This window comes from Camelus bactrianus, chromosome 3, assembly GCF_048773025.1.
Source record: "Camelus bactrianus isolate YW-2024 breed Bactrian camel chromosome 3, ASM4877302v1, whole genome shotgun sequence".
NCBI lineage: Eukaryota > Metazoa > Chordata > Mammalia > Artiodactyla > Camelidae > Camelus > Camelus bactrianus.
In genome coordinates this window covers 93,874,512-93,892,975 of record NC_133541.1, presented here as the reverse complement: position 1 = coordinate 93,892,975, position 18,464 = coordinate 93,874,512, and the positions used below count along the sequence as shown (strand labels likewise).

Here is an 18,464-nt window from a genome sequence, read left to right as displayed (position 1 = left end):
GGGCTCCTTCTGTGGAAACTTGGCCTGAGTTTGGGGTTCTGGTGCACTTAGCAGTGTGGCTGAGATATACTGGCAGTTCAGACAAGGTTGGGGGTGACTGACTCAGCTTTGGCCTCCCCGCTACTCGGTCCCTTTTCCCCAGTGGGCTCACTGAGTTCTCTGTTCTCTCTCGGCAGAACGCAGAGCCGGAGCCCCGGAGCCTCTCCCTGGGCGGCCATGTGGGCTTTGACAGCCTCCCCGACCAGCTGGTCAGCAAGTCGGTCACTCAGGGCTTCAGCTTCAACATCCTCTGTGTGGGTGAGTGTCATGGCCTGACCAGGGGGCATCCTCAGACCAAGGATGGACAAGGACCTTCTGGGAGATGGGGGCACTGCTGCCCTGACCACCTGCTGAGCTGCAAGGGACCCCCCCCACCCCACCCCAGGCAGAGTGACACTGGGGGCTGGTCAGGGCGAGGCTTTGGTGGGTGTCTCTGCCAGGGTCAAGGACAGAGTGGGAGCCAGGGCCCAACTCAGGGTTGCCATGAAGAGTAAACAGGATTAGGCGCATGAAAGTACTTTGTAAACTCAGTGTTTGTAACAGTGGTTTAGATTCATTTGTTTGCTTGTTCAAAAAACACTTACTGTTGTTCCCACTGTGTCAAAGACACTATGGTAAACCAGACTCTCCCTCCATTACAGTATCATGTGGTAAGAGCTCCAGTGCACATCTGAACAAATACAGTCCCCAGCAGGGGGGCTCTGGAAGGTTCCCAGAGGCACAAAGAGCCCTGCCAGACCCTCCACAGGTGCCCAGGCCCTGGCATCTGCCAGGAAAGCAGCCTTTCCTGAACAACTCCCACTCCCAATGAAAGCTCCATGGGCCTGGAGCCACCCAGGACAGGTGGGCTGAACCACTGGTGGCTTCAGACCCTGGCCCTACTGGCCCCATGACCATCCTGGGCCCAGGAGGGATGGCATGGAAAGCAGGTGACTGTGTTCCACTGAGGCCAGCAGAGGTGTCCATTGGTGCCTCACAGTTGCCTGGCTCTGCCTCTTCCCTACACCCTGAGGAAATATCGAACACATCCCATGTCTCATGTCCAAGTCAGCCTTTTGGCTCTTGTGTCCACATATTATTTCTGAGGCCACTGGGAAGGAATGGTTCCTGAGGACAAGGACAGTGACGGATGGAGTGGGAGGCCTCCTCCTCTCTCTTGTATGGAGGCTCAGGGTGCCTGAGCCCCACCTGGCCTAGCTGACAGCCAGGGACAGTCCCAGTTCCAGCCTTTGACATCCCCTCCCCTGACAACCTGTTCTCCCAGGGGAGACTGGCATTGGCAAGTCCACACTGATGAACACGCTCTTCAACACGACCTTCGAGACAGAGGAAGCCAGTCACCATGAGGAGTGTGTGCGCCTGCGGCCCCAGACCTATGACCTCCAGGAGAGCAACGTGCAGCTGAAGCTGACTATTGTGGACGCTGTGGGCTTCGGGGATCAGATCAATAAGGATGAGAGGCAAGAGGCAGGAAGGGCGGTCTCTTCCCCATCCCACCCACATTGCCGAAGGTTCTAACACCCTGCCCTAGCACTCTGCCCTCCTCGCTGCTCCCCCGACGGGGAACCAAGCCGTGTTCCATGAGGGCCAGAGGAGGGCTGCTTGGCGGGCCAGGAGAAAGGGTCAGCCTCCTGGACCCAGACAGAGATCCCTGGGTAGAAGTTGTTTGTTCCTCCAGAGGGAAGGCTGGTGGGCATCCCGGCTTGGCTCCGGCCCTGCCCTGTGTCTCCACTGCCTGCCTCCAGGTGACAGAGCTGTCTGTAGTTACAGGCCCATCGTCGACTACATTGACGCACAGTTTGAAAACTACCTGCAGGAAGAGCTGAAGATCCGCCGCTCGCTCTTCGACTATCACGACACAAGGATCCACGTCTGCCTCTACTTCATCACACCCACAGGGCACTCCCTCAAGTCCCTGGACCTCGTGACCATGAAAAAACTGGACAGCAAGGTCTAGCCCCCCTCCAGCTGGTTCTGAGGGCTCCCCGGTCCTACACGGAGGTGGAGTGTGGCGGCTGCAGTGTGACTGTCCACTGTGGTCGTCAGGGGCTCTGCTAGTTGCGGGCCTGTGGACTGCCCCCTGGCTTGGTCCTCTCTGTATTTTCTCTTGCATCTGTCACTACAGCTCCAGTTGGCCCCAACTGCTCTGGGCTCTTTCTCCAGAGCTCCGTCCCTTGTCTGGCCCTGAGCCTTTTCCTTCCAGCTGAATTGATTCTAATTCTCAGTCTGCCAACTCCTGGCCTTCTCCCCATCCCCCTAGAGTTACCTCCCCACCTCACCCCTGTTCCTCTGACCCTCTGACCACCTCCTCAGAGCGTCCCAGTTCTCTGCTCGCTTTATCTCTCCAATTCCTAGTTCCTCTGCTTCTTTCACTTACTCTGTCCTTCCTACTGTGGCTTTCCCTTGGGTTCTTCCTGAGCCCAGTAGAGAGGGGAGTGTTAAGGCCCAGAATTGGAGTAGGAATGAGGTATTAAGAGGGCAGCTTCATGGGACAACAGGAATGGCTTGAGGTCCTGGAGGGCGTACAGCCCCACAGTCACCTGTCAGCTCTCATGTGACTGTGCTCTCCATCTCAGGGGTTAATGTTCACTGTGGAGAATGGGTTAACCTTCACCTGGGAGACTGAGGTCTTCCTTTGGCTACTGCTAATAGGTCATCTTACTTGCTTAGTGGCGAGCTCAGCCCCCTGCTGCTGTTTCTGTGAGGCCCCATGCCGGTTAAGACCTTCAGAGCACTCTGGGCCAAAGCTGAGTATGCCCAGGGAACTAATTTCAGGCTGGATGGAGGGTTGGGGGAGTCAGGGCTATAAGAAGCACTGCAACTGATTGTTTCCACGCATCAGAATGGCCCCAGCTAGCTGGGTTCAGGCTGGGACTCCCTCGGGAGCAATTCTATCTCTCTGGCTTCCTGCCCCTCTGCCCAGGTATGGCCTGGGCAGGGCTGTCCACTATCAGGAAGCAACTGACATGCTGCCCCCTGTCTCTGATCCTGGCAGGTGAACATTATTCCCATCATTGCCAAAGCTGACACCATCTCCAAGAGTGAGCTCCACAAGTTCAAGATCAAGATCATGGGCGAGCTGGTCAGCAATGGGGTCCAGATCTACCAGTTTCCCACTGACGATGAGGCTGTTGCAGAGATTAACGCGGTCATGAATGTGAGCTTTGGGCAAGGGCCTCAGGGCTCGGGCCAGCAGGCTTGGAGCCAGTACAGATCTCTGACTCAGCCCCAGGCGACTCTTGTTCCCCTGCATTCCAGCCTTAGCTCTCCAGGAAGGACGGGTGGGCATCTGGGCGCTGGCCAGTCCTGCAACCTGTGGACAGGGAATGGGAGGAATTGGGTATTGGGCTGGTACTGGGGCTTCCCCAGGTTTAAGTTTCACAAGATACGAACTCAGGGAGGAGACCTGAAACCTGCAGGAGTGAGCTGGTGGGATGGCAGGGCTTGGGAACTTGCAAGAGAGTCAGGCCCACAGGTCCTTTAAGGGAGCTTCTAGTGGCCCCTAGGAAGCCCAAGGGCTGCAAGAACACCCTGGAACACAAGGAAAGGGGATGGGGGTTCAGCCCACTCCCCTGTTTGGAGGTTCCAGGATATTTTTCCGAAGGGCTGGAAAGCCAGGAAGTGAGCATCTGGCCAGGCCATGTTCAGGTCTGGGCAGCCCCTCTCTGGAGCCCAGGGGCATGAAGGGTGGGTCTGTCCATTAGCCTGTGTCAGCTCAGGGCTCACGCACGTTTGGGCCCCTTTCCAGGCACACCTACCCTTTGCCGTGGTGGGCAGCACCGAGGAGGTGAAGGTGGGAAACAAGCTGGTGCGAGCACGGCAGTACCCCTGGGGAGTGGTGCAGGGTGAGTGTGGTGGCCAGAGCACATCTTCAGCTGGGGGCCCGGACTTGGTCCGCTATCCTGTGTCTTCCCCGTGACCATTTGTTATCTGTGCTCCCTCGGGAGTCTGCCTCTACCCTCTAAACACTGTCCTATGCCCTGTCCTCCCTGTGCTGTCCGCCTGTGTATCTGCCTGATGCCTGCGTGCTCTCTGTTTTCAGTGGAGAACGAGAATCACTGCGACTTCGTGAAGCTGCGGGAAATGCTGATCCGTGTGAACATGGAGGACCTCCGTGAGCAGACGCACAGTCGGCACTATGAGCTCTACCGGCGCTGCAAACTGGAGGAGATGGGCTTCCAGGACAGTGATGGTGACAGCCAGCCCTTCAGGTGACAGCTTGTCTCCATGGCCCCAGCCAGACTTGCCATGCTGGCATCCATTCCGGGAGCTTGCGAGCCAGGGAGAGAGGCCTTCGGGACCCCAGAACCCCAGACTCTGTGCTCATGTGACTGCTTCTCTGGCTCTGCCCACCCCATCCCACCATAATCTCCCTCTTGGCCTCTTTTCTCTGCACCTCCACAGCCTCCAGGAGACATATGAGGCCAAGAGGAAGGAGTTCCTGAGCGAGCTGCAGAGGAAGGAGGAGGAGATGAGGCAGATGTTCGTCAACAAAGTGAAGGAGACAGAGCTGGAGTTGAAGGAGAAGGAGCGAGAGGTATGTGCTGGGCGTGGGGGTTGTGGCGTGGCCAGGGAGGGGCCAGTGCAGCCAGGCCAGGGGGGCCCAGGTCTTTCCCAGCCTGCGCGAAGCCCGGCCTCCCCACCTTGTGCTCCCAGCTCCACGAGAAGTTCGAGCACCTCAAGCGGGTCCACCAGGAGGAGAAGCGCAAGGTGGAGGAGAAGCGCCGGGAGCTGGAGGAGGAGACCAACACCTTCAACCGCAGGAAGGCCGCGGTGGAGGCCCTGCAGTCCCAGGCCCTGCATGCCACCTCGCAGCAGCCTCTGAGGAAGGACAAGGACAAGAAGAAGTAGGTGGTGGCGCCCCGCCCCGCGCTGGCTCGCTCACTCTCGCTCACTCTCGCTGGTTCACCACTTTACTCTTGCCTTTCACTTGCTCTCCACCTCGTTCTTGCTCACCTCTCTTTCTTTCACTATGATCTTCACATCTCGAGATGCCAAGCACTTGTTCACATTCTTGCATTTGTGCGTGAGCGGCCCCTCTCCCATCCCACACCCTGTTTCTCTCTCTCTCTTTCTCACCCTCTCTCTCCTGCAGCCTCCTCAAGAGCTGGGTGGAGAAGGCTGGGCCACACAGGCAGGAGTGGCCCCTGAAAGGGTATAAGGTCTCAGGGAAAGTCTTCCAGTCCAGGAGAAGGTCAGGGCCTGGGAATGTCAGCATTTCTGGACAGATTCCAGAAGCTCTGTGGTTTCTGCTTGGTCAGCCATGGTGCATCCCCCTCAGTCCTGAGGCCGTGGACTTGGGCCCCATACTGGTAGGCAAGTAGTGGCTGAGCACAGTGGAGACTTGAGCCCAGCCAGCACTGGCCCCCTGGGCACTATAATCGTGACCTGGCTGAAGGAAGGACAGCAGCTCCATGCAGGGGCTCTGTAAGTCCTGCTGGAGAGAGGGGCTGCCCCTCAAGTAGAGGCTGGAGTTGTTCCTGCAAGAGTAGCCCCGGAGGAGAGAGAATGATGGGGATGGAAGGGAGGCTTTCCCCAGCCTCCGGGAGTGCAGTCAACTTACTGGCCAGGTGGAGGCTGCTCTAAGTCCCTTCTCCTTGGCGCTTTTCATAGCCTATTTCCGCACTCACAGCTGGAGTCCAGATGCCTTGGCTCCTGGGGCTCTCCCTCCCCAAACTCACTTCTTTCAGTGCCCCACACCACATCACACTATGGAGATCTCGTCTGTTCCCACTTCTCCCTGCCCCTGGCCTGTGTCAGGTACCCTCCTTCTCTTGCTAACCTAGCAACTAAGCAGGTGTACCCATCTTGGTCCTCATTCTTGTTCTTCCGGGAATCCCATTTCCTCCTGGAATATTTGGGAACGTGTGTGTCCAGGCCCTTCCTTCCTTGGTAGCAGTGGAGCCTTGTAGTTAAGGCCATGTAGTACAAAACTAGCTGTGGCCCTGGGATGCTGCTTGTGGCATTAGCACTTCCCCTGTCCCCCAATCTTGCATTCCCTAACACACACACACACACACACACACACACACACACACACCCCCATACCCATGACACTATCTTTCTCTCTCCTGCCCCATCACATACACAGACTCAGGCACATATCTACCAACAACACACAGTCCCCAAGACACATCTAAGGAAAAGAAACTTACAGAGCTTCTCCCTGGGGGAGATCAGGGGGACAAGGCCAGGCATTTAGGAATTGGATGTTAGTTCTCATTCCTAAGGCCTGTCTTCTGCTCTGGGACAGACCCTCCTCCTTTCTGTAGTTTCTCCCATCCTCTTGACTGGTGGCTCCAACCCAGCTGCTGGTACTGCTGGGATAGATAAGCCCCTGCTTGTCCCTGAGGAGGACCCAGCCCCACACTGCCCTCAGCCATATGAATTTCCCTTCTGCTTTGCATTTGCTTCCAGCCCTGGTCCCATGTCTAGCTCTTGGTGAGGTTGGTGAGCTTGGTGAGCATGGGGGCTCTGTGAGTTGGAACTTGTGTGGATTTCAAGCTAGTGGCTCAGAAATCTGGTTTCTCCTGAAAGGGGGTATGTGGGTCTATGACCCAGGTGCTGGCACCAGAAGAGACTTTGCCTTGCTCCCTGCTAGTTTAGCCTAGGCCGTCTCATTTAAAAAAAGAAAGAAAGAAAAGGCATGCAAAGTCCCCTAGGAAATAAGCTATGGAGAAACCACTCAAAGACTGAAGGCAAGAATGTGTGGCCAGGTCGGGGTATGAGGGCCGGTGGGCTGGGGTGCAGGCTGGCTGCAGAGGCACCAGCGCAGTTCAGGGTGGGGCTCGTCACCGGTGTCAGATCTCCCTGCTTTTTTCATGTGACCTGGGCCTGGGAAACAGGTCTTTTCTGTTTGCTGGACATTCCAGAAAGCTTCAGTCAGTTTGGCCTCTGGAAGAGAGCCCTCTGTTCCCATGTTGGCTTTGTGGAGACCAAGCGTAGGGTAGTTGGGGTGGCTGGGATCACTCCTTCCTCCTGCCCTGGTCAGAGGAATGACATGAGTCAGGAGTGCAGTTGGGGGGGCATTTTTGGTGACCATTTAGTTGAATGGCTTTGATTGGTTGTATTCTTCAAATTGTAATCCATTTTTGCAAAATTACTTTCCAGTCAGATCTTGACCCTCAGCCTGGGATGCCATAAACTGAAGCGAGTTCTCTGCTTTGCTCGTCACAAACGCCAAACTGACTGCCCTTTCCCAGTGTCTATCTTGCTGTCTTTTGCTTCTGTTTGATTTGGTTGTCTGCGTATCTTTTAATGTGTCTGTTTTTGTTCTGTTTTTTTTAATTTTTATTTTTCAGTTAACGCACGCACAGACTTACATGTCAAGAGCGGACTTTAGACTTTCATGTGTTAAGTTGCTTGAGTTACACCTTCTCCCATAACATGGTGTGAGGACGGACTGGGAGCCGGTACAGACTCCAGTGTTTACAGCCTTGCTTTGTTCCCCAACCCCAACCGCCCCAGGCTGCCCTGGCCTGGCGGGCCACCCTCTCTATGCAAACTCGTCAAAGCCATGAATGCTGGAATCCAAAACTGATGAGGTTTATTTTTTTCAGAGCCAGTGGCTGGTCTTCCATTTACAGTGTCACTATTCCTTGACGGAGCAGTTTTGTGCCACTCTAGTGAAGGCCCCAGCTGGCGATGCTCGGCCTAATTGTACAGCGTCAAGATGGCAACTCATGCAGTGCCCTAGGTGTGGCTGCGTGGTCTGGTATACATGCTGCAAAATTCGCCCGATTCCCCTTCATTTTAATTTTTCTAACCTAGAGCTTAATTTCAATAATAACTTTTACAACACTTCTAAATTTTTACTTTGGCACGAGCGTAAAGACAAATAATATCCTCTCCTATTATTTTCATAAGTAACACAGATTCCCTGATTTTTAAAACTAAAAATATCTCTAAACCTTTCTTATGTATAAAGTACCCCTATAAAATACAGGGAGAGGTGGGTAATAAACGTCCTGTGATGGCAGTGTTTGGAATTTCTTTATGGATGAAAGTGGATCATGAACAAGACCACATCCAGTGTTTTTACTGTGAATGTAAATGGAACAGCAGCCCAAAGCCATTGTGTGTGTGTGCCCCAGAGGTGCTACCTGTAACCAGGGTCCAACCCCACGTGTGTGTGTTAAGTGTTTGACTCCAACTAAGACCCCCAAACCAATCCTGCATATTCCAAATGCAAGGAGTGCTCAGTCAGGAAAGGTTTTTCTCCCAGTCATGCCAGGTCATTGTTCCCTTTTTCCTGGCTGAGTCACACGGCAAAGAGAAGAAGGTGTCTGACGTATGTGGCCAATTTAAGAAAAAACAGCAGATGAGCTTTTCCCCTTTGGCTGCATTCTTAAGGAGAATATTGTAAGGAAGTACAAGGATTCTTTTGTGTTCCTGTTGGTTTGCAAGCCACTGAGAGTATCAGGGTAGAATATATGTTCTGATAATACAGGACACAAAAAAATGAATAGACAAAAGGAAGGATTTCACTTAATGTTGGTGAAGCACTGTGCTGGGCACAGGCTACCCAGAGTAGTATGCAGCTCTCCCCTCAAGGAGCTCACAGTCTAGTGCACTCCCTAGTTGGAAGCCTTAGGAAGCTGAGGTAATATATTGTTAGACTGGCAGTTTGTTATGTCCTTCATCTTCCCTCCTGTCATCGTTTCCCTCTTTTTGCCTTTACTTGCTTTACTGATTTCCAGGACCAGGTTCTGGCTCCTTCCTGCCACTCAGAGAAGGCTGGAGGGTGAGCTGTGTGTTTCCACCAGGGCATGGCCAGAAAAAGGTGGCCCTTTTCTCCTTGCCAGGAGCAGAGCAGGTTTTATTGATGCCAAAAGTGAGAATTCTCCAAGGGTTATGCCATGACCAGGATTGGATGCAGATTTTGAGGGGCTTGAAGCTTGAACTATTTGAGAAGTCTTCTTCAAAAAAAAGAATATGAGTATAAAATTAGGTACAGGGCCTTGGAAGTGGCGTTGAGAATTAAACTTCATTAGCTTCTCGGTAAATCCACCTCTGGTTGTAATTGATAACTGATGCTTCCGTATGGGTATCCAAAAAGGTAACTCAGCAGATCTAAGGCAGATGTGGACTGCGAGTGGCTTCTCTTTAGCATAATTATATGTCTGCAAGTGTATTTAGTTGGCTGGAAGGATGACCTTTAAGATAGCCTCTGTCAGCTAATGTATTTCTGAAGATGAGGCTCAATGACCCAACCGGTTCACTGGTCATGTAAGAAATGAGGACTCCTGGTTCATGGGCCAATCTGGGGTGGAGTGGGCAGATTCTGTCACCCATCCACTGCTGTCTGCGGGCTGCACCCCGGGCATACACGGAAGGCCAGAATTGTGGCGGTTACCTGCCTGCGGGCCCAAGGCTTCCCAGGGAAGACCTGTTACTGTTACATTTTCTGGGGTCTGAGCTGCCTCCACAGTTTCCATTAACTTTAGTGAGCCTCACTGCACTTTTCTCCCATGCTGTTTGTGTTTGGAATTTTGTCATTTTTAGCTAAGACCAAATTAATCCTTGGTGTACAAGGTGAGCTTAAAACTTGCCATTGTTTATTTAACAAGCTACCCCTCGTGGAATGTGACCCCTGCCTGCAGGATCTGATTGCCCCTCCCTTTCTATCTCAGTATCATCTGTTGGCATTATTAGGACTGTCAGTGAGATCATGCTGCATTTACTATCATGTCTTTCATGAACCAAGTTGATTTGGGGTAGAATTACCGTGTAATTTATTGGCCAAATTGAGACTTTGAAGAGTGAAAGGAGATGGTGTTAATAATTATGCCGGGTCAACAGGCATAAGCTATAACTATTTCAGGCAAACTGGGATATATGGTCACCCAAGTCACGGATAACCTGATTCTGGGTGGTCATAATTGTGCAGACTGACTGCATATGTGTCTATGTATGTATTTGTGTGGGTTCTCTGTTAAGCACAGCTCATATTACTGGATAAAAGGCCCAAGGGAAGCGTGGCTTGCTAGTCTGTTACGTTAACATGCTTTTCTAAAACTGCTTCACTTGTTAATTCATTTACTCCTTCATTCATTGACTGTTTTTGTTCCTTTCCATTCACTTTGTACTCATTTTTTTCATTAAATTTTGCATTTATTTTGAGTTTTTGTGGTGTCTTTTTTTGGGCAGTGGCTTTTCTGATTTAATGTTTTCTAGCCTATTAACCTGCTACAGCTGTGGTAAAATACAGCTTGTCTTTTCTGTGAACTTTGTGGGGTTGATCAGTTTCTATAGGAGTTATGTTTTAATAATGAATCCTGCCATGGGCATCTGTGTAAGGCTCTTGACTGGGTGTGGGATGGAGGAAAGATAGGAAAGAGAAGATGCAGCCTGTGGTCAGTGAATCTTTATCAGGCAACTTGATGAAGCAGGACATGAGAGAAGGCAGCCCCTGCCCTTGAAGAGTTTACATTCTTGAGGAGGAGGCTCGACTTGGGACAACTAGCATTTGACTTCTTATTGTGTGCCAGTCATTCCTCTAAAGTGCGTTACATGTATTAATTCCTCTAATCTTCATAATAATCCTATGATTAGGTATCATTTTCCCATTTTATAGGCAAGGCACAGAGAGGTTAATTACCCAGGGTCACACAGCTCCTAGCTGGAGGAACTGGGGTTTGAATATTGGTCTTCTGTACCCTTCATTCCTCAGCTATAGCTGCTCCTTGGCCATCTGATGGAATGACAGAAGAACAGTGAAAATGTAGCCACTATTAAAGTGTGCGGTTTGACAGTGTAGGTTGGTGAACCTGAGATAGTTTTGTAGAGGTGGGATGTCCTCCTAAGTAGGCAAACATTTGGTTGAGGAAGGGCAGACTGGTGGTCGAAGGAAGCAGTGGCGATCTGCTGGGTCCATCTGTTGAGGAGCTTCCTCTGTTGGACAGTCGGCTCATCTCTGGGAGATCAAAATGAGGAGATGGGGGCATAAGGTTGGGGAGCCAACAGCCCAGCAGGGAGTCTGGCATGCAGGCACCCCCAGTGAGGGACAGCACAGCTCTCCCCAGGGGGAGGCAAGTAGCAGCGAGGCAAAGTCTTCACTGAGCTTTGAAGGACGGAGATGCTCCAGGAAGCCAGGGAGAGTAGGGTCACAGTAGTGGAGGGTACAACATTGTACTTGTTCACCCAATTATGGGAAGTAATATTTGGACACATTTAAGAAAGGACTATGATGCTCATCTCTCTGCTCTTCCCTTAGCCCATCTGCCTCTGAGCTCTCTTCTATCTCCCTTTTCTGCAGCCACAGTCCTTCACCAATCCCTGCCCTCTGCAGGTGGGGACAAAAGGAAGATGGTTTGTGTCCATCTTTCTTCCACCACAATGATCAGCAGTCTGATTTGAGGTGGGATAGGAGTCCCTAAACTTCAGGGAGAAAAATGTTAGAAGGGAGTAGGATGGGACCTAGGACCCCAAGGCAAGCTTGAACAGCGTAAGAACTTAAAAAAGAAAGAAAGATAGAGAGAGAGAGAAAGAGAGGGAGGAAGAAAGAAAGATTGATTCTCCCAAGTGTTTTACTTTGGCAATACGAAAGTTTGCTTCCCCAAAGAAGAGGAATGTTTACAGAAAGATGAAGCAACAAGGCTGTCCCTTACCTACGTCCATGCTGCTGCTCACAGGTACACCTACTCCTTTCTTCAAGAGATTGAGAGTTGGCTTAGCTCTGAGGATGCAGCTTACAACCAGAGCTACTTGGTTAAGGAATCTGAGTACCTCTCAGCAGTTCCCTGAAGTCAGAGACAGCCCAAGCTGGTGTGGGCCCTCAGGATGAGCCCCCGCCCTACCAACGACAGCGCCCACTCACAGTGGAAGGAAAGCGGCAGAGGGCAGTCATGGCCACTGGCAGGAGCTGTGGCCAAGAGCAGCATGCTGCCCCCAGCATCTTCATCTGTGCTGGGCTAGAGGACAGTTACTGAAAGGACCCAGGAGATTGTATTTCAAGTGTATTTAACTCTATCAAGTCTAAATACATGGTATCCAATACATGTAAAATGAGATTCAGACAGGGTTGAAAGGGATTAAGGTGTATTTTAACAAAAGCTCCAACAAGCAAATTTGTTTCAACAAATGACAGAGATTTGTGCTGACTATATACAACACTATTATAGTATATCTGGTTCTTGATTATTTTGTGCCTAGTGGCAGATCACACTCCCCGTGGCTTAGCACGTTTACAAAAAAAACTGTTCACAGTGAAAGGACTTCACAAATCACCTCTAAATGTGTGGCTCAGCCATTCATACCCCCACCACTACTTACACAGCCCCAGCTGGCAGAGATGCCAGCTGGACTCCACTGCCTAGAGAATGGCTCTATAGTGTCACAGCTTCCGAGGGGCAGCTGGCTCCTCCCTCACAGCCACGCTCGTCATCTCTTCCTCCTTCTGACAGCACAGTGTTTGGAGCAGGCTTAGCCTCAGAACTAGCCCATCTCAACTAAAAGCTCTAGGAGCTGTGCCTTCCCATCACAAGGGTCACCTTGAAATGTCATTCTTTAACACAGACATTCCTCTAGTTAAGCTAAGAAACTACTTTGCTCGAGAGTAACAAAGGAGAAATGTGCCTAAAGCTTGACCAAATACTGTACATTAAACAAAGCATACTTTATTGAGTCCTTATAAAGCAAACATATAAATCATGGCCAAGTCAGCGTAAACGTATCTGGAGAGACTGTCCCACTTTTGCAGGGGGCAGGCAGGGTACTTGGGACTTGAAGTGCTGCACATGTTCCTGGTATGAGCCTGGGAAGCTGGGAGAACCTGGCCAGCTCTGGCAGGTGGAACAGTGAGAACTTGCCTGTCAGCACCACAAGGCTGACCCCTGGCCTCGTACTCCAGCTGTCTGACAAGCTGATCCAGCCCTTGATGGAGAAGGAAGAAAAACCAAGCTGCAGTATGAGCACTTATTCCTTCTCCCTGGTCTCAGGCCCAGGGTTGTGAGGGAGGCAGGGTTTTGATATGTCAGGACTACCCTTCCCTTTAGGGACCCCAACCTGTCTTTTTCCCCCCTCATTTTCTTCTAAAGACTCAGGAACATTTTCTCAGTTGCTCTTTCTGGGCTTTCTTCCTTTCTTGTTATAGGATCCATAAAGCCTAGACTAGAGAGGAGTCCAACCAAGAAGGGATCACCATTATGCTCTAAAGGGCATTGGGGTAGGGACACAGAGGCTGGCAGGTGAAATAGAAAGTGCAGGAGGATGACTCAGAACTTGCCAGCTGCTGCTTTACTAGTTCCTCGCAGCGGTTCAGCTGCCTAATACTGACCTGTAATTAAAACAGAACGGTGATCCTTGAGGAGATCCATTCTACATTCTGAAGAATGAGTAACTGAGTGACAAAATGTTACCATGGAGCAATTCAGGAAGATCCAACCACCCAACTTAATAACATTAACACCACCATCTCAGGGACCTCCCTCTTCAACCTCAGTAAAACTGTTGTTAGTCTAACTGCATTCCATCTTACCCTGTCCATCCTGAGCGATTCTGACCTCCCAGTGTCTACCTCATGGTACCCCAGTGCCTGGTACCAGATTGAGCGTCAGGGGTCTGAAATTTACATTCCCCAATATTACCCCCAGGGTTGCTTCCTCCTGAGCTAGACATGACCCTGCATCCTCTTGCCTACAAGGACTGCCACTGAGATAAAGCTTCTCTCACTGTCAGAGAAACCCACTCCAATTGGTCTGGTGAAGGTAATCTGTGTCTCATACCGAAGCCCAGACAGCGTGCCATGTGTGGAAAGCCTAGCCCCGAGGAAGACTCTGTTCAGAGTCATGATGGCCAGACCATCCTCTGGAGCCCACAAGGGCGAAGAAGGGCCATGGGTGCCCTTTTGGGGTCAGAGTGCATCAGCTAAAGGGGCAAAACTGAGAGCCTGGTCAAGGGCAAAGTTGATTTCTACCTGTGCTTTCTTTAGCAGATCAGATATAGGAGTACAGCAGTCGGGCATGAGCCTCTCCAACTCTAAGGTGATGATGACCAAGGCCAGTGTGGAGCCCTTGAACTGCAGCAGCTGGTGGCCCGCCATACAGTGCTGCAGCTGCCTGGTCAGGGACGCGACGTGGAGGGAAGGATTCCTCTGAGGCAGCAGCTCCTTCACGTGGGGCCAGCCCAGGACCACCAGGCCGTGGAACTGGAGACCGTGGTTTTTAACGTTAGAACAGAAAACCCCCTACTTTTCATTTATCAATGACCAAAAGTGCAAACAATTTAAAAATTTCCATCAGGGAACATCAAATGTTGTCCAACCCTTTTCATTTCCATTCATGCCCCCACAAGGGGCTTGAGTCATGGCCTCACAAGGGGCTTAAAGCTTAATACCCACTCTGTGGCCAAGCTCAGTTTCAACCCTGGAAAGAAAAAGACAGTTTGTTTTGTAACATGGTCATTATGAGCCTAAAGTGCCCAGATGACAATGTTTCAATTCTGAAAAATAGAAGCCTACGATTCAAGATTAAGGTAGCAGAAGAGTTACTTGTATCTGCTGGACATGAAAAGAAACTCTGCAACTTGGCAACAGTGACTAGTTTTCATGATACAGCCTTCAGTGATTTAATCTTCATGCTTCATAACAGACCAAAACCCCATGACATTTCCACATTGCATAATTTTGCCTTACTAACAGAATCATACCCTTAAGGATAACCATCATTCTCTAACTAAAACAAATACAAACTAATATGACATTTTTTAAGTGCCAGATCAATATATGGTCTAAAGCCTCAATAAGGATTGTGTGTAGGTGAAGAAAGACAGCTAAGTGAATGTGTGTAAAGTGTAGCAAAAGCAGACAGATTTTTATGTACAGTATTCATAGAATGGAAAGTTAAATATTTTTGCAGTGTGTATTTAAAAGAGAAACTCACCATAATAGTGCAGTCTAAAAATCTTTGTAAAGTTAATTTAATGTCCTTTAGAAGTGGGAGTCTGGTGGAACTGTGTTGGATTTAAGATAAAATTTCACTCTTCCGTATGTCGTGAGCCTGTGGGTCACCTCACTGTGATGCATGTGCAAGGATGTGTGCTTTGCCATCCTATGTTGTGAACAGCTGTTCCAAAGGCACAAATGAGTCCAGGGTAGGCTCTGGAAAGTCCTCATACTTACTAAGGTCAAGAAATCCAGCGGTGTCCCAATATAGTGGTCCCAGTGCAGTTTGTCCAAAATAGCCAGCTCCATCCTCAGCAGCTCATTCGGGGAATAGCCAGAGCCATAGTGCTTTATGAAGTCTTATATGCGTGGAATTAACTGTAAAAAGAAAATAAAGAGGCCAAAGCCCTACTCCATGTCATGGTAGCTTTTGTTTTCTTATCCCTGGGGGGGCTGGGCATCTATGACCCTAGTAGATTTGTCTTCTAGTGACCTGTCACTGAAGCTGCTTCTGAAAGAAAAACCAAACCAGATCTTGGCTATCTGTCAAGTCCCCAGGTACCTGTGACAATATGTAGTGAATGTCACATGGTCACCCTCTGCCAACAGGTCTTGCTCCCCAACTGTACTCCAGCTCATACCCAAAGGTGCCTTGGAGGCTGGGGCTGTGCCGTCTCCCCGATTCAGCTGTAAGAATGCACTCAAAGCTTTCCAGCTGTAGGCTCTACCCATTTCTGTTATCTTTTCCCTTGTCTTTGAGAAGAAGAGTAGCCTTTGAGCTTCATGGTCTAAATTAGACAGATTCATTGATAAAACCTCTCATGGTTTTGGCAACACCATAGCTGCAAACACATTCCTTTCAGCCTTTATTTAAGGCAATTCAGTTCTGGAAAAACTATGACTTTTTCCCAGGGAGACTAATAAGGCTTGTCTATGAGTAAACATTCAAGTACCAAGTGCTTTGAAGGCTTGGTCCTACTTTTTTAGATGAAGTATTACTATAACCTCTAGAAATATTTCTTTCAAGGACTATTTTCTTGACTTTTAATTGGACAAAAGTATCTTGTGGGACACAAATTATACTCTAATAAACAGAGTTAAAATATTTTTTATTGACTGTTTGGAACTGCACACATAAGCAACTTTTTCAGGCACCCTTGGTTCCTGAGAACAGCCAAGGGAGTCCTTGTAGAAATGGCGGTGGTTCCACTATCCTGAAAGGGGAAGAGGTTGGAGGGATGGAGGAAGGGAGGTGTGGGAAGGATATTGGAAAAGAATCTTATACTAAACAGAAGCCCTAGTTCAACTGAGAAGTTCAAGCGAGCCTGAAGTACTTATGGGGGCTTCTCTTCCACCTGCTGCACATGGCCCTCATGCCCATTTTGGAGAAAGGTCCCAGAGTCCCTGAAGACCAGTTTCATTGATACAGCCAAGTCCTTAAGTCTCAAGCAACTTTCTTAGATGTAGTTTCTGAGGGGTGGCCATTAGGCCATATGGTTTGGAAGGCCTTTTCCTCTGCTTAGTGGGAGGTGGCATCTGGCATCAACCAATGAAACAACATATCATATCTGCCAGGATGTCAGGCCTCTGGCTTTGCTGGGCCAAGACCATTCAGCTGTGCTAATTCCTCATTTGTAGGGTCCCAGATTCTGGCAGTCCTTAGGAAGGAACAGCAGAGATCTTGGATAGGTAATGAGTTTTCCAAAATGCCCATTCCCAAGAGCACAGACCTTTCAGGAAACTTGAGTGCTCCCAGTGTTACACACCCTGATACCTCGAAAGCAGCTGAGAATGAACTTCCAGGGATGCATACCTCCTCTTCTTCGTTAACTTTTGCAGCAAGTCTTAAGGATGTAATTGTGACACAATGGAGTAAATGCTTTTTTATCTGCAATATGGAAGAAACACATTTGAGCAGAATATGAATGCCAGAAACTAACTATAAAGCATCTGTGTTTTTTTAAGAACTTAAGTTTTTTCTTTTTAATTTTTTTAAAAGACTGATTATATTTATCTATAAGAAAGTTGGTCCCAGTTTTAGATGTGACCAGTGAAAACTTGGTTTCAGAACCACAGATAACTGACTAGTCTAGTCCTTTGTTGGAGGACTGACTGAAGGTGGGAAATATGACACTATCTCAGGCAACACACAGCTCCATCCTGGCCTTTCGCTGCACTGGACCAGTCCAGACAAGCACACCCCACCTCATCACATGGGGAGTCCTTTCCCAACTATATTTTCTCATGCTCCCAGATGGACCCCTGTCAGCCGCCCAACACTGAGCCAGACAGGCACAGTGGTAGGATATGGAGAGGTTGCAATTCCAGTTCTACCACTTGGAGCTATTTACATCGTTTATGAGCCTTAGTTTGAAAATCTGGGATGGCTCACTTGTCAGGCAGCAATGGGACACAGAGGTCAATTTCTGCCCCCAACATCTGTCACCATCCATCAGAGATCTCCCTACCTTTACTGAAACCATGAGGCGACTGAAGATACTAAGAGCCAGGTTAAAAGTGGTCTGGGAGAAGTCAAAGATGTTCTCAGTTCTCAGGAGCCATAACATGACTTCCTGGAAGGCGTCGCAGATCTCCACTTGCTGAAAAGAAGAGGTCGGGGAGAGCAGGGAAGGTCTCTGGTGGCTGGACTTGGTGCACCAGTGGCTCGACCCCCTGCTTAATGTGCCCAGAGGAGCTGTGAGAAGCGCCTTCGCCTTAAATCGCGGTCGGATAAAGTGCCTCTCTTGCCTAGCAGCTCCCTCAATTCAGACCCTTCTTCCCGCACCCATTGTTTTGGTCCTAAGCAAAGTTCCCCAATTCAAACAAGCCCTCGTCACAAGCACCTACTAGAGAAGCACCGTTTCCAGTGAGAATCCCGGAGAATGCCGCCTCTTGTCTCGTGCAGGGGACGCACCTGGGGAAGGTGCTGACTCCAGGGTGCGGCTCACCTGAGCCAGGGTGCAGGTGGAACACGGCCGCGTCCGGTGCGCGCGTGAGGAGGGGAATGAACGTGCTCCTGGGAGGGCCCCGCGCGAGGACCGGGACCTGGAGTTGGCCGCCCCGCCACAGGCGCGCCTCGCGGCCCAGGGCCTGCGTCAAGTGGGCGTCCAGCTGGCGCTCGTCCACAACGCCTGCCCAGTCTTTCGGCTCCAGGAGGCACTGGCTTAGGTCGCGGGGCGGTGGGGGTGGCTTCCATATAGCGAGGGCTGGGACGGGGCCCGCAGCTTGTCGAGCCTTCGTTGCCCCCAACCTCGGTCCAGTCCCGGACTGTGCGGGGAGCCGGGCCGCTCCACGCTGGTACGCCTCCGGGAAACTTCGGCTCGCCGCGGGGAGAGACACTTTCCACGGAGGCGGCGGGAGAAGACAGCGAAGGGCCGTTGCGTCCGGACTCTCGCCTGGACGCTGGACAGGTCCTACCTCCGAGGCCAACGTTTGCGGCGGGGGCTGCCCGCCGGAGGCCATGGCGGCGCCAGATCCTGGGTCTGGGTCCCGGCTTAACCCGGCCTTTTCTAACCCAGCGCCCGGGACACGCAGCTGGGGCTGC

The 18,464-nt window shown here is 50.6% G+C and overlaps 2 protein-coding genes across 7 annotated transcripts in view; one reads left to right on the top strand and one right to left on the bottom strand.

Moving 5' to 3' along the window:
- SEPTIN8 (septin 8) overlaps positions 1-16,025 on the top strand; it is a 27,071-nt gene extending 11,046 nt beyond the window's left edge. Inside the window, exons 2-10 of one of the 4 annotated variants that reach the window (XM_074360648.1) lie at positions 177-297; positions 1,304-1,499; positions 1,810-1,990; positions 3,035-3,196; positions 3,788-3,884; positions 4,082-4,250; positions 4,444-4,576; positions 4,696-4,886; positions 13,970-16,025. In XM_074360648.1, the coding sequence (XP_074216749.1) occupies positions 177-297; positions 1,304-1,499; positions 1,810-1,990; positions 3,035-3,196; positions 3,788-3,884; positions 4,082-4,250; positions 4,444-4,576; positions 4,696-4,886; positions 13,970-14,135 (1,416 nt within the window). In that variant the 3' untranslated portion in view covers positions 14,136-16,025. Of the gene's footprint in view, positions 1-176; positions 298-1,303; positions 1,500-1,803; positions 1,991-3,034; positions 3,197-3,787; positions 3,885-4,081; positions 4,251-4,443; positions 4,577-4,695; positions 4,887-7,340; positions 10,162-13,969 lie in introns of those variants that run through there. The other 3 variants (XM_074360647.1, XM_074360646.1, XM_074360649.1) reach the window with 3 other exon arrangements.
- CCNI2 (cyclin I family member 2) lies at positions 12,632-18,464 on the bottom strand. Of its 3 annotated transcripts, XR_012505632.1 has the most exons (6): positions 17,768-18,464; positions 17,389-17,520; positions 16,695-16,808; positions 15,158-15,298; positions 13,955-14,185; positions 12,632-12,912 (listed from the first exon to the last, which is right to left on the bottom strand). XR_012505632.1 is itself a non-coding variant. In XM_074360650.1 (4 exons), the coding sequence occupies exons 1-4, from the start codon at positions 18,380-18,382 to the stop codon at positions 15,281-15,283; spliced, it is 879 nt and encodes a 292-aa protein (XP_074216751.1). In that variant the 5' UTR covers positions 18,383-18,464; the 3' UTR covers positions 14,848-15,280. The 3 variants fall into 3 exon arrangements, 2 of the variants coding, with proteins under 2 accessions (XP_074216751.1, XP_045363703.2); XM_074360650.1 differs by lacking the exons at positions 12,632-12,912; positions 13,955-14,185 and having other exon boundaries at positions 14,848-15,298; XM_045507747.2 differs by lacking the exons at positions 12,632-12,912; positions 13,955-14,185 and having other exon boundaries at positions 14,848-15,298; positions 16,734-16,808.

Bases quoted from the DNA above. Each gene is read 5' to 3' on its own strand.
- CCNI2 (XM_074360650.1), bottom strand. From the start codon at position 18,382: ATGGCCTCCGGCGGGCAGCCCCCGCCGCAAACGTTGGCCTCGGAGGTA. The intron at 17,521-17,767 runs GTAGGTGCTTGT...TCTTCTTTTCAG, and splicing joins CTGGAAACGGTGCTTCTCTA to CAAGTGGAGATCTGCGACGC. The intron at 16,809-17,388 runs GTAGGGAGATCT...TCCATATTGCAG, and splicing joins GCCTCATGGTTTCAGTAAAG to ATAAAAAAGCATTTACTCCA.